Raw genomic sequence first — 13,394 nt, 5'->3', positions numbered from 1 at the left:
GACATGTTGTAATGTCTTCAAATGTCCACAGGGGGCGGAGTTGATCCATTAAATTAAGTCAGTTTAGGGGGAAAACTACCAAAAAGAGGTTAAAGTTCACCAGATAAGGTTTGTGTGCTCAGGTCAATGAAAATGTTTTTTCATTCAGTGGAAATCAAGTCGTGTCATTTTTACAATTGCGCAGAAACTGCTCCATTTTTGGCTTCTGAGCTCTACATTTGTGTTTTTAATCATTCAAAACTATTGATTGTGCGCTCTGTGGAAAATCAGGCCAGAGCCGCCCTGTATCACATTCAAACTGAATAAACGACGCGCTACAGCAGCATGAAGTCCTTATATTAAACCAACCACTGTTTCAGTCAACAACAAAAAAAACCGAAAAAGAGCACTAAAAAGCGCGTTGCCTAATTGGGCCAAGGGTTGAGGGAAATCTTTCTGATTAGCCTTCTCCAACAGACGGGGATTAAGCTTTTAGTCTCTAATTATTATAAAGCATACGTCAGCAGATATCCTCCCATTTTAGACAGACAGTAACGCAGAAGGATGTCCTGTTAGGTGACTGCTGCTCTGCCAGGCCCGAACAAACGCAGGGACCCAGGACTAGGGGCAGGAACAGGAATATCCTCCTGAGTCAGTGCCACGACGCTAACACACCACGCTCCCCGGCACGGCTGCTCCGACAACACGCATCCTATGTTATTCTGCTCAAGATGGCGGTGCAGGCAGCGGAAAAGGACGGAATAGTGAGTATTTTAAAGCCACATCGGGAACCGGGGCGGGGAATTAGGCGTGCTGGTGTTGATTTTTCTGTGCATGGCGACTTGTGGTTTTGATTTTAGTGCACCGTTATCTGGTTTATCCGCCTCTTATTGTAACTGCGGAGCGCCGTGCGCTGCGCCTCCGGAGCGCACGGCGACTTCTCTTTCATCTGGGATCGGCGAGGGAATGGGAAATCCAATACGGCTGCGGTGAAATGTATCGGCGGCATGTGCTCATCTAGGCCGCTCAGATGGGGCTCTAAATGTGCACATTTGCATCCCAGTGAAAAGATGGAGCCAGTTTTGGGAGCACACGGGAGTAATTTATATAATTATCCGATGGCTGACGGCAGGGTCCCTGATAATTGTCATTGTTGGAAGCCGCATGTGAGGCCACATTGTGTATTTATTGTTTAAAGGCCTGCAGCCTGGTGGTGGTGGGGGGTGTTAACCTCAGGCAGGCCTGCGTGTGTCCCACCTGACAACGATGAATGATGTTCTGCATTCTGTGTTGTCTGAACTGGTGTTGAAGAACGTGGATGATGATCACCTGAACGACTCGCAGGGGAACCCCGGCCTCATCTCACCAGACAAGGAGGATTTATCACATCTCCTGGTAAGGACATGCCTGAACGGTCTTCTAAGAAACCTAAACTGATGTTTGCTCTGTGCTTAACAATCTCTTAACAATGTGCTTTGCGCAGACGGTGCCGTTCAGCGGGCGCATCCGTGGCGGCATGAGGCCAGGGAAGAAGATCATAGTGATGGGCATCATCGACCTGGAGCCAGACCGGTACGATAACATCTCACAAAGCATGCACACACCTGATCAGAGTCCTAGCTCTATCTCTGCGTGTTTTAAACAGCCTTATTTAAGTTTATTCATCTGTGCGCTCACTGACTGATTTGTAGATATGGCGTTTTGTTCTTAGGCCAGTTAGACTTGCACAGCCACTCCGGGACACACTGAGTAATGCGTGGGCAGCCACAGAGAATGGTGCCTATTTAAGTATGCAGAGACAGGGCGTCTCCTTCACCAGCAGGCAGGAAAAAAGAGGGAGAAAAGGGGGAAAAAAAAGAAGAACCAGTGAAGCAGACTTGTTTGGGTGTGTCCTTACCCGACATGGAGACTTGTATCAAAGTTGGAAAAAACCTCCCCATGACTTCATCTTGTTCAGTGGCTGCTGCTGAGTATTCAAGCCAAAGTTCACGTGAATGTCCCAGCTGTGAAAGCTGCTCCAAAATACACAACCGTTTTCCATTGTTGCATCTCGGTTCTTGGGAAATCTGTGACTGTCGTCTTGGCTACACTCTCACAAAGATGCTTGTGAATGTTTGAACTGCACAGCTGCAGGGGTGGGTGGGTAAACCAAAAGCAGCAGCAGGGATTATACATAATTAACAAACGGTTGGTTTTCTCTTACACAGCAGCCACAGAATTATTTATTTGCCTTATCTCAGCTTAGCTCTCGCACTCCTACATCAGGCGTTTTATTTAGCACCGTATGCGGCCTGGCTGACTCCACCTGTTCCCTTCCTCCCGCAGCTTTGACATCAGCCTGACCTGTGGTCGTGATTCGGAGAAGGAGGAGCCTCCATATGACGTGGCCCTGAAACTCACCGCTCGCTTCGGCGACCGCCAGTTTCTGCGCAGCGCCCGGGTCTCTGGGAAATGGACACAAGAGGAGGCATCCACCGTCTACTTTCCCTTCATCCCTGATCAGCCTTTCAGGGTAAAGATTCCTCTTTGTGCTCGTGATGTTTTCACTTCTCCACCGGTTGTCTTAAAACGACAAAACCTCAAAAACACCAGTTTGCTTGTTCGGTTGAGAAGAGTAAAATTGATAGTGGCATACTGGGCGGCTGTGGCTCCAAAGGTAAAGTGGCTCGGAGATTGGATCTCTACTGCACAGATGTTGTCTTGAATGGTGATTTGTCAGATGAGGCTGCGGTTATGAAATCAGGATTTTATTAGAGCAGAGTGACGGTCTGGAAAAGCTTCAAGTGAACACGAGTTGACACATGGTCTCAATGGGATGATTTTCAGTCATAATATTGGACACGTGCAGCCTCTGGATGAAATGAGAGCAGCTTTATTGGGAATTTGGCTGTATTAATACACACTTGCACTGTACTGTTTTAACAAAAATATGCACACTGTAGTTTGCATGTTCTCCCCGTGTATGCGTGGGTTCTCTCCGGCTTCCTCCCACTGTCCAAAAACAAGCATGTTGGGTTAATTGGTGTCTCTAAAAGTGTCCTTAGGAGTGTGTGTGCGTGGTTGTTTGTCTCTGTGTGGCCCTGTGATGGACGGGCGGCCTGTGCAGGGTGTACCCCGCCTCTCGCCCGATGACCGCAGGGATGGGCTCCAGCCCCCCCCCGCGATCCGACCGACGGATTAAGCGGGTATAGAAAATGGCTGGATTAATACGCACTTAACCCCCATGTTTATTTTACACTTAACACAAAGATGCACACTGTACCAGCTGCTTCTTCTGGATAATAACTGAAGCATATGTGGAACACCGAGACCAATTCAAGTCGAGCAAGGCGAATACATGTAGAAGTAATTCGACTCCCAGTCACATTATCTGGGTGTGTTCCAGCTTTGAGAGATTAGATTGTGTACGACGTCGGTCCGACTAACCGCACGTTCGGTTTTTATCTGATTCACTCAACAAATTGTTGTTTCCAGTGTTGTGTAACCGTGGATACTATGTCAGAATAATCTGTATGAATGTTGGCAGAGTGGGAGAATTTGGTTCCCACCTTAATACACTTTGAGTTGTCGATGAGACTTGCAAAGTAAGACGGTTGTACACTTGAATTAACAGCAAATGGGCAACAGTTTTGGGTGGAATTTTCCTTTTTACCTCCTGGGGCCAGATGCATAAAGCTGTTTGTGCGCATGGTTCTAAATCATCGAGAAACTAGAACGTGCACAGACGTCATTGTCACTCCCATTTCAACCCGTTAATGGATGCAGACACTCCCCTCATTAGTCCTTTTGCATATTAAGACATTGTTTGCTATACAAGTAAAGAGAACTGATGATGAAAGAATCGGTGAAGAAGCACAATTTTACTGAATATAAAACATGTCAGTAAAGCAGCGTCTGTTATTTTGAGCTGAACAAAAACTACTGAATTTAAAAAAAGTAACCTGCGATCAGCTCCGTAGATTCTGAGATGGTCCGACTACCAACCAGTAGCCAAACGCGCACCGACTCACTCATCACATCAGGGCTGCATAAATCCTGTTTTATCTACAGCTGATGAATGCAGAGCCTGTACAGTCTGTGTGGACATGCATCATCGTATGTTTGCTGTTTTCTTAAACATCCCTGTAGAAGCCCATGAGGCAGTCTTGTTAAAACAAATCTGAACAATCTCTGTATATTTGTTTTCTTGTTAAAGTCTCATTAGAGAGGTCTTCTACTGCCATAACTCATAGCTGCAGTTATTTATAGCACCCACAATTACTGTACACAACAATATATCATGAAAATTGACAATGAGAAACCAAATCGGAGAAGAAATCCCAATTTGTACTGGGCAATCTCAGGGAAAATGTCTGTTTTAAGCTAAATCCAGGAGCCTTAACATTGCTGTATGAATGGTCTGAAGAATGCTCTTCTTCTCGCCGCACATTCTTCCTTTATAGATGCCAGTTTGTGTGGAGGAAAAAGCCTTCACATGGTTTTTGTGTGTGTGCATTGTTTGTGCATCTCGTCTCCTTTTATCAGCAGAACAGCAACCAAGGAAAAGTAATGTTTGAGATGCCTTCACTTTTAGAGACGAACAGGAAATGTGTGTCTAATTAGTCTGTAGTGTTTGCAGCAAGCATCAGCTGTTCATGGGATGGATGAGGTTGTTAAGGGGTGAGGCTGAGCAGCTGTACTTATGTTTGACGAGTAATTATCAGGGTCTGGGGGCTTGTTAGCGCTGCCGTGTAACATTCTGCTCTAATAATTCTGAATTATGTTAAACTTCTCTTAAAGCTATGCACAAGAATTTCCACCAAAGGGGAAGTTGAAGCCCTCCGTCTGCAGCTGATTTTGTTCGAGGCTGTTGACGGTCAGCTTTCTGATAAGATGTCATTGTTCGTGGTCGGCGTGTGACAAAGCAGCTCGGCACAAAGAAAAGCTGAGGAATGGAGATTAAGGCAGCCGTGCAGATTGCTTTAAAACAAACTGCTCCGCTAATGTGGAGGCATGTGGACAGACACATGATGTGCTGTGGTTTCAGAGCGGGACGGCTCATTTCTGCTGCTCGCCTCATGGAAATCAGCCTGCCCCGGGCAAGTTTGTTTTCTTTGGTGCGACTCATTCGGTGATTGTTGACACGGTCACATTTTTGTACTTGGCTTGTTGAGTTCCACAGTGTGCAGAAGTGCAGGCTCACTTTTAGCTTCTCTGTCAACTGGCAATTTGATGGTCTGGTGCATGTGAAGACACATGAACGTTTTTAGACCTTAATCAGAGGGCTTTTGATTTAATCATTTTTAATCACATTTTATTCTGGATTTGCTTGCTATATTTGGTCAAAGTTGCACTAATCAATTTTTTTTTTTTTTTTAATTAATATCGATGCTCGTCTTATCAGATCTGTAGCAATTTTCTTTTTTGACCCGTTTTTAGTGAGTTAAATCTGATATGTGGAGACGACGTGGATCAGTGGTAGCAAAGCACTTTCATATATCCTGGGAACTTCCCAGGCCGAGTGAGTTTTGGAAGAATATGCAGGGCTGACTGGGCTCTGCATTTAACATCCAAACACCCTTCTTTTTCAGAACCAAAAGATACATTTTACTGGATTTGGAACAGATGGATTTATTTTATAAATCAGGCTTTATATGATATTGTCCTTGGGTTATATTGAGATACAAATGTATGACTGTGCATCTCATTGTATCAGAGTGAATATACTTCAGGCTTGTTGATATCATCTGAGGTGACAATGGACTTGGTGTAGTGGCAGATGTTATATATCATTATGTATTCAATATAAACATGTTAATTGTATGAAAAAGGCTCTCAATAGGGTAATTCCTTATTAAACTCCAGCCTTGCATTTGACAGACTTGTTCACAGCTCACTGTGAAGACGCAGTTTGGTTACATGTACCATGTAATGACACCATTTCTAAATGGTCTCAAACAACTTGTCCTGCATTGACCTCTGTTAAAAATATGTTTTTGATCATGTGTGATGTTGGGTAGGACCATTAATGTTGGAGCTCCACTTTAGAGATGTTTCCTTTTTCAAAGAAAATGTTTAATCACCAAACCAGCAAAGTTAGCAGCTCACTGGTGAAACCTAATGAAGCATTTAGAACTAACGATTTAAAAACTCATGTCAGGATTTGGTGGACGCCAAAACTGGGGTACAATTAAATGAATGCACTGATGAAGTGGAGGAATGTCCAAATCCATGAACAGAGATAAATTAAAGTTTAAATGTGGACACACCCTCTAGAGGAAGCAGATTAAAAATGTTCCCACTGTTCAAATAACAGCATCTTTACCGTCATTGCTCGGGGTGTCCGATCCTGTGACTACAACATGGGGGGGTAACATTACACTGTAGCCTGCTGGCTGTGTTTGACCACAGTTTCTAATGAGCACAAATTTCTGAGATAATCAGGCTCGTTTGATATTTTTGTTTGGACCACAGACGACCTCGGCTCGTTTGATTTATTTGTCCGAGTCGCTGCTGCCAGTTTTCGTCTCCATTTAGACGCTTTGGCTCGTAATTATGTGTTTTGTAAAGAAAATGAAAGCTGTGCTCATTCTTTTATCCCTCAGCTCGGCACCCGCATTTAAAATTGGCATGTGCAGCCAGGTGTTGGGTTCCCCTTCAATGCTGTTTGGAGCTGCACTCAAAAGCCAGATGTTAGCAGGTGTGGATGGGTGTAAAAAGATCCGTACAAGCGTTTTCATTACCAAGTTTGATAAATCTTTAAATCTACTTTGATGGGAGTAATTTGAAGAGTATAGTCATGTTGAGACATGACCATATGACACCATTATGAGACATGCCTTCTTTTCCCCTTTTTATCTTGCCACGTTCTGCAGAGGACGTTTAAAAGAGAAAATAAATAAATAAATAAAAAATGTTTAGTGTGTTTTTTTTTTTTTTTAAATTATTTTATTTATTTATACTGAGAACATAAACGCAACATCATGAACCCCAAATCAATGCCATTGCACGACTGGTCAGATGCATTGTTCCCACCAAAGGTGAACATATATACTTTTAAGATGGTTGAAATGAAAGTCTGACATTTGTTTCTAGAATGTAAAACTGCAGCTGGTTAGCTTAACTTGGCATAAAACCTTGACCTGTTTGATTAGCTAAATCACAACCTGCTTTATATTTGATTTGCTTCATTCAGTCTTTTCTTTCTTTCTCCTCGCCCTTCTCCCCTTTTCTGTCCTTTTTCCCCTGCAGATTGAGATCCACTGCGAGCACCAGCGGTTCCGGATATTCGTGGACGGACACCAGCTCTTTGACTTTTATCACAAAGTAAAATCTTTGTCTACTATCGACTCGGTACGAATACAAGGAGATCTACAGCTCACCAAGCTCGGTTAGCTTCTCCGCTCTTCCCACTCCGCAAGTTTAGTGTGTGTGTGTGAAGCAAAGACTTGATAACCGATGACCATACGTGTACACACACCCATAATACATCATGCAACACTGCAGCAGCAGCATTACAACTGGAAAAAGACTCCAGCTGTGATAAGTTGGTTTGTTTATCTGCTTCCTTTCTTTGTTCTCTGTAATCAGGATGTGAAGATGTTTTGTGGCTGAATGTGTTTGCTCCTTTTTTCAGGTATTTTTCCTTGTAGCCCCAGTTTTGTAGGATTAGCAGCACATTCATGATTAATGTTCAGTCCTTTTGCTGATGCTGAGCAAAGTAGTTTTGGGCAAATGGGTAGGGGGGATAAGAAAAAGATACTCGGGAAAAGGATGCCAGGATGATAACGGCTAATTTGAAACCTAAAGGGTGTTTTAAAAAGAAAATTAAAATTGTAATTTGGTGATTTATTCAAATCTTTTACTTAAACTGAAGGATGCTCAGTTTGGTTTGCTTACGTTAAACAAATTGAAATCATTCAGAAAAACTGGAAAATTTATTTTGAATAGGATTTAAATAAATTTGACAAGACTCCCACATGGCCAGACAGGTTTTTTTTTATTTTTATTTTTTTTTATAATGCCAGATAAAAACTGGTTTAAGGCAAGTTTATTTGTAGAGCACAATTCAAAGTGCTTTACAGCTACATAAAATCACAAGAAGGCAAATTAAAATCATTCCGAAAAACATTAATTAATTAAAATAAAAGCGAAGAGTGCAGGTAAAACTCTTTCAGTTGTCATTTGCACTGCTAAATAGAACTGTTTTCAGCCTGGATTTAAACATTGTCAGAGTTGAGGCCTGTCTCACATCTTCTGGAAGACTGTTCCAGATTTTAGGGGCATAAAACTGAAACGCAGCCTCACCTTGTTTGGTCCTGACTCTGGGCACCAGCAGGAGACCCCTCCCTGAGGTTCTCAGAGCCCGAGTTGGTTCATATGGGTCTAACATGTCAGAGATGTACTTTGGCGCTTGACCATGAAGAGACTTGTACACAAGCAGAGCTGTTTTAAAGTCTATTCTCTGAGCGACAGGAAGCCAGTGCAGAGACCTGAGCACTGGACTAATATGGTCGAATTTCCTGGTTCTAGTCAGGACTCGAGCAGCAGCGTTCTGGATTTTTTTTTTTCAGGATCCATTTTAAACCAAAATGGATCAGTTTTTTTTTTTTTTGTGTGTTTCGATAATTCACACAGCTGGATGAGTGATGTTTCTGTTGCATTTATTCTCTGATCTCAGAGTATTCTACAGTATTATACCCCGTTTTCTCTGTGCTGATGCATCTCCAAGTCTGCAGGCGCTCCTCTTCCTTCCCTTGGGTTTGTTCCAGTTGTCATGGTGACAAGCTGCAGCCTCGCCGACCCACTTACCAATAAATGAGGATTATATCGTGGCGTGATGCAACACCCCATGCTGTGCACTGCGTTTGTTGGTAGTTTACCCTCACTTTAGTGATCGCTGCAGACGTTCTGCAGGTAGAGGGCTGTGTGAGTGCGTTTATGAGTGTTTGGTTAACAGGAAGTAGTTACCACTGTTTACTCGGGTGGGCGAGGAGAGTGGACAAATGGCTTTTTAAGTAATAATTAGACTCTGCTGTTCCATTTGTTAAATAAAAACCTCTTCAGAACTTTACACTAACGCATTATGCAAGTGTAAAAATCTCATCACATATTTGGAGCAAAGTGTGTGCAAACTAAACCCAAAACCTTCAGTTTGGAAGCAGGATCAGCTCCTGGTGGTGCTTTGAATGTATAGTGTTCAGGTTTCTGTAGTAGCATAGATGATCTAGTGATGCACAGAATAATTTAATGTCAGTTGTTGTTTTTTTTAATTTTAATTCTGTGGCTGGTGCTGTTCTAATCCATCTTGCGTCTTTTGTTTGTTCTTTATTTATTTCCTAAATCATTCCACACCAGCATCTAATCCGGAGGCGGATTACGATGATGAAGCGGTTACACCTTTGTTCAACGCAGTCGGCAGTTTTTTATTTTTATTTTTAAGAAGTCTTAAAGATAATATATGTTATGCACTGCAAAGTTTTGTCTACATGACCTTCACTAAGGCAGAAAGCTAGTTCTTATACACACACACACACTAACAGTTGTAGTAAAACTGCTAAAAGTATTACTTCTTAAAGGTGCTATATTTACACCTCTTCCAGTATAATTTGCTATGGAGAAATTTAGGGTTCTACTTTCTAGTAAAGTGTTTAAGATTCACATTTTACTTATATATATGTTCTAATTAAGTATAGGGCAATAAGAACAACTTTTGGGTTGCCAGGTTGTGAAAAAGATTCATGTAGTTTATTTATATTCTAAATAAAGCCGTTAATAAACCATTAATGGTTCCTGAATATTTCACTTAATAATACATTACATCAATACTGGAGTTGTTAAAGGGATACTTGCATGGACTGGGTCCATGTTTTCACACAATGCTGCAACCCAGTCCATGTGGCTGCATGGACGTTCTGGAGGTGAGAAAATGTAGTAGATCACCACCTGGTGCAGAAGTGATGCGGTTAGAATAGTGATTTTTACATACCAAAGAAATTTGCTCTTTTAATGCCGCTTTTGCTTGTCAGTAAACCTTTTAATTATCCAAACGAGTTCTGTGGCCGCTGTTCAATGTGGGTAAGATGCTGATTATTCATAAGTACTTCATACAGCCCCACTTAAACAAAACAAAAAGAAATCCCTTTAATGTTTATAAGCTGGAAGATCTGCCAAAGGGGTTTTTCACAACCTGGAAGCTCGGAATCAGTTCTTCTGAATTATTCATGATTCATACATTTGTTTACAATTTCTAAACCCTGAATACAAATGAACACATTAGAAAGTTGCTCTGATTTCTCCTTGGTCTAATCTGGTTATGGTAAAACTTGAAATACCTTTTTTTTTTTAAGAGTGATATTTAGTTAAACAGCACAAAACATCCCTGCCCATGTCGCACAGTGAGGAAATCAAAAGCGATCATGGGTAGAAACTTTGCGCAAAGCTGCACCGAGACACCATTAGGGATTTATTTCATTTTATTTTTTTAAATGATTACTTAAGGGCTCCAAGTTTATGATAAGAAACTAAAGAAGTATTTTTTTTTCTCTCCTCCACTACAGGGCAGTAATTAATATTTACCATTGTTTTTTTTTTTTGTTTTGTTTTTTTTTTTAAATGAAGCTTACTTTGTGAGCAAACTTGGATGAAACTCTGTAACATCCTATTATATGAATGCAGCATCCATCAAAATGTTTAAAGGCTGCTTTGCAAGCATGAATCCACCGAGTATCTATTTCTCGTAGCAACGACATCGCTGCTCTGGGTAGAGCTTCTCTTCGCCTGGTTGGTCAGACGTGGTCTTCCTGTGCTCCTCGCTTCCTCCTGGCAGTCGCTCGTTTATTTCGAACACAAACAGGAAACGAGTGGTTTGGTATGCGAGGGTGCTGACAAGTGCATTTGAAAGTTTACTCCAGTGTTGGAACAAGCCCAATCGGCACGGATGACGTGTCATTGTGTTGCAGGTTTTTTTTGTGTCTTGTTTTTTTTCTTGGGCGTTTCAGTGATGTAGATACAAGTGGTGTACAGCTTCATGTTTTAGCTCCTCAGTTGTTGACAGCAGTAGGAATTCTGGAGGAGGGAGATGAACAATTCAAGACTTCCGGAGTAAAAGAGCTCAAACCAGAGGGGCTCTTTGTTTGTGTGTGTGTGTCTGGGTGGGGTTCTTAGCTGTTTTTCTCCTCTCAGTCCACAAAAAAACGTTGCAGATGGAGTTGAGCTGCACTGTTTGGGGATTTCCCCCATTTGGTTTTCTACACAGGCGGGTACGTGATGGGCTTAGGAGGGCACTTAAACTTGCCCATTTGGTTTAGTTGCACTTTAAAACCGTGTTTGTTTCCACTCAGACTTAAGTATGGTACATCTGCTTGGAAACCCACAACTGTGTTTGTTGTGGTGTTAAACACTGCAGATCCCAGTTCCTGATCTCTTGATCCCATGTTTTTATTTTTTTAGGAACATTTTGAGAAATCCTAATTTGTCATTAACTGTTCTATAAACTGAATGTGACTCTTTCTGATTGTAAGCTGATGATTAATACCCAGGTGGAATGACGGCTCTTGTTCCCCCTCATGATCTCAGATATTCTCTTTCACTCCCTTCATTTGAAAGTCTATATCAACTCTCTAATGTAAGATTTGACCCAGGTCTGTACTTTACCCAGCTTTTGGACTTTGGATGTATATATTCATGAGCGTGGCCTCAGGGGGTTTGTTTTTTACATGATGAATAACAAGCAGAAAGCCTTTTGTTGTGCATGTAAACTAGTAGATGACAGACTTAAGTATGTCCGGCGCATTGCCTGTTTCTGTTCCAGTCAAGCATGCTGTTTTAATTTTTGACCATCGATCCCACATGTTTACCTTTGGACTGTCCAATTTCATAGTATGAAAATTCCAATTCTTTGCTTACCTTGATGACAAATGACGGGATTTAATCATTGCTGACAAACATTAAGATGCACAGAGCAAGGTTAAGGGACTAATTTAAACTTTAAACAAGTGAAATGACTTTCTGAAAATGCTAAATGATACCCATTAATAAAGTGTCCTCTGAGTAGAAGTAGGCAGATCTCTTGTATTGTGTGGTTGTACAGGCATGTTATAATTTCTATTTATTAAAGTGTAACCAGCAGGCTCGTGCGTGGTGAAGACCTACCTACTTATTGGTACTGTATACTGTTTATATGAAGGAGTATTGCAAAGTTGAGTGTTTTATAATGATGAAAGTGTTTTTCTTTGGCTCGAACAAGTTCTAATATTATGCATTTTTCTTTTCAAGAAGTGTTTGAAGTGAGGATTGGCTCCGACTGCTTTTCTTTAAACTACAAAACAAGGTTAACAAACATGTTCACTCGAGGTTTTGGAAGCAACACACCAAGCCTGAGGACCTCCAGGCTGCTCGCTGCTGTGACTTTGATCTTCTGAAAGTCTTTCATCTGATCAAGCCTTATTTTGGATGTTTGATCTTTGAGCGCAGCAGATTTCTGTTTCTCGCATATAGAAAATGACAAGAAACGCTTGAATTCACAAGTTGTTACATTCCTGAAATGATTAGAGATGACCCTGAATTTTCTGTCTTGAGTGTTCAGTGATCCACTGAAAACGGTACTCTCTAGCATTGTTACCTCCAATTTTTTTTTTTTGTCCTCGTGCTTTTGTAAAAACAGCCACTTTGCAAACCAATAAACTTCTAAAATCTTGAAACTCCCCTGTGCTCACTGATTGACTTTTTAAATGTTTAAATATGCACTTATTTTTTCTGCCAAAGAAATGGTGAACATGTGTTTCTGTAGATGAACTAGTCTTACATTATGCACATGTAAATCTTAAAGGAATTTAACAGTTTTGCCATGGTCTGTAATGTGTGTACGACCAGATTTAGTGACTGAGGATCGAGGGATTCCCATGTCTGAAGCAAAACCAGCTATAACGCTATGAGAAAAAACACTGTTTAGCCTTGTGCACACATGCCTTTTCAAGTTGGAACGGATGTGCCTTTTGTTGCACATCGAAGTCACGTGTTAAAATATAGAGGTGGAACGGGGTTGAAGCTGATCAGTGGCTGTTATACCTTTGAGCCAACAAGGGAAGAGCAGAGATCCTTAGAGTTTACAAGTAACTATACCTATCAGGTATGAAGTGATGTGTAGTGCATTAAATATGAAAAATATCCTCTTCCATGTAACACACCTTGTAATAAAAAAACAACTTATGCATAACAAAAGTTATCATTGAAGTTTGCCCCTTAAAGTTTATGCTAAGCCTCATCAAAGGCCCTTTTTTCCTACTGGATTGAATTTAAATTTGCACTAAGCATCTCTCAAACCCATATCAGTTTCTAGTTGGGGTCTGCTTTGTTCAGTTAGCACATCTACACACTGATGGTAACAAACGCCAGGAAGTATTACCGCCCCTTCATCACAGTGAAAAGAAAATTAT

At 41.4% G+C, this 13,394-nt stretch overlaps 1 protein-coding gene across 4 annotated transcripts; it reads left to right on the top strand.

The window, feature by feature from the left end:
• Positions 1-541: 541 nt before the first annotated feature.
• LOC142396992 (galectin-related protein-like) lies at positions 542-12,659 on the top strand. Of its 4 annotated transcripts, none has more exons than XM_075480359.1 (5): positions 542-743; positions 1,291-1,374; positions 1,463-1,551; positions 2,305-2,491; positions 7,210-12,659. In XM_075480359.1, exons 1-5 carry the CDS (start codon positions 711-713, stop codon positions 7,351-7,353), a joined length of 537 nt encoding a protein of 178 aa, XP_075336474.1. In that variant the 5' UTR covers positions 542-710; the 3' UTR covers positions 7,354-12,659. The 4 variants fall into 4 exon arrangements, with proteins under 4 accessions (XP_075336474.1, XP_075336452.1, XP_075336441.1 ...); XM_075480337.1 differs by having other exon boundaries at positions 1,178-1,374; XM_075480326.1 differs by lacking the exon at positions 542-743 and adding an exon at positions 772-1,145.
• The last annotated feature ends 735 nt before the right edge of the window (positions 12,660-13,394 follow it).

This window comes from Odontesthes bonariensis, chromosome 2, assembly GCF_027942865.1.
Source record: "Odontesthes bonariensis isolate fOdoBon6 chromosome 2, fOdoBon6.hap1, whole genome shotgun sequence".
In the NCBI taxonomy this organism is placed as follows: Eukaryota; Metazoa; Chordata; class Actinopteri; order Atheriniformes; family Atherinopsidae; genus Odontesthes; species Odontesthes bonariensis.
The sequence above is the reverse complement of the archived record's forward strand: the minus strand, read 5'-3'. Positions and strand labels throughout refer to the sequence as shown.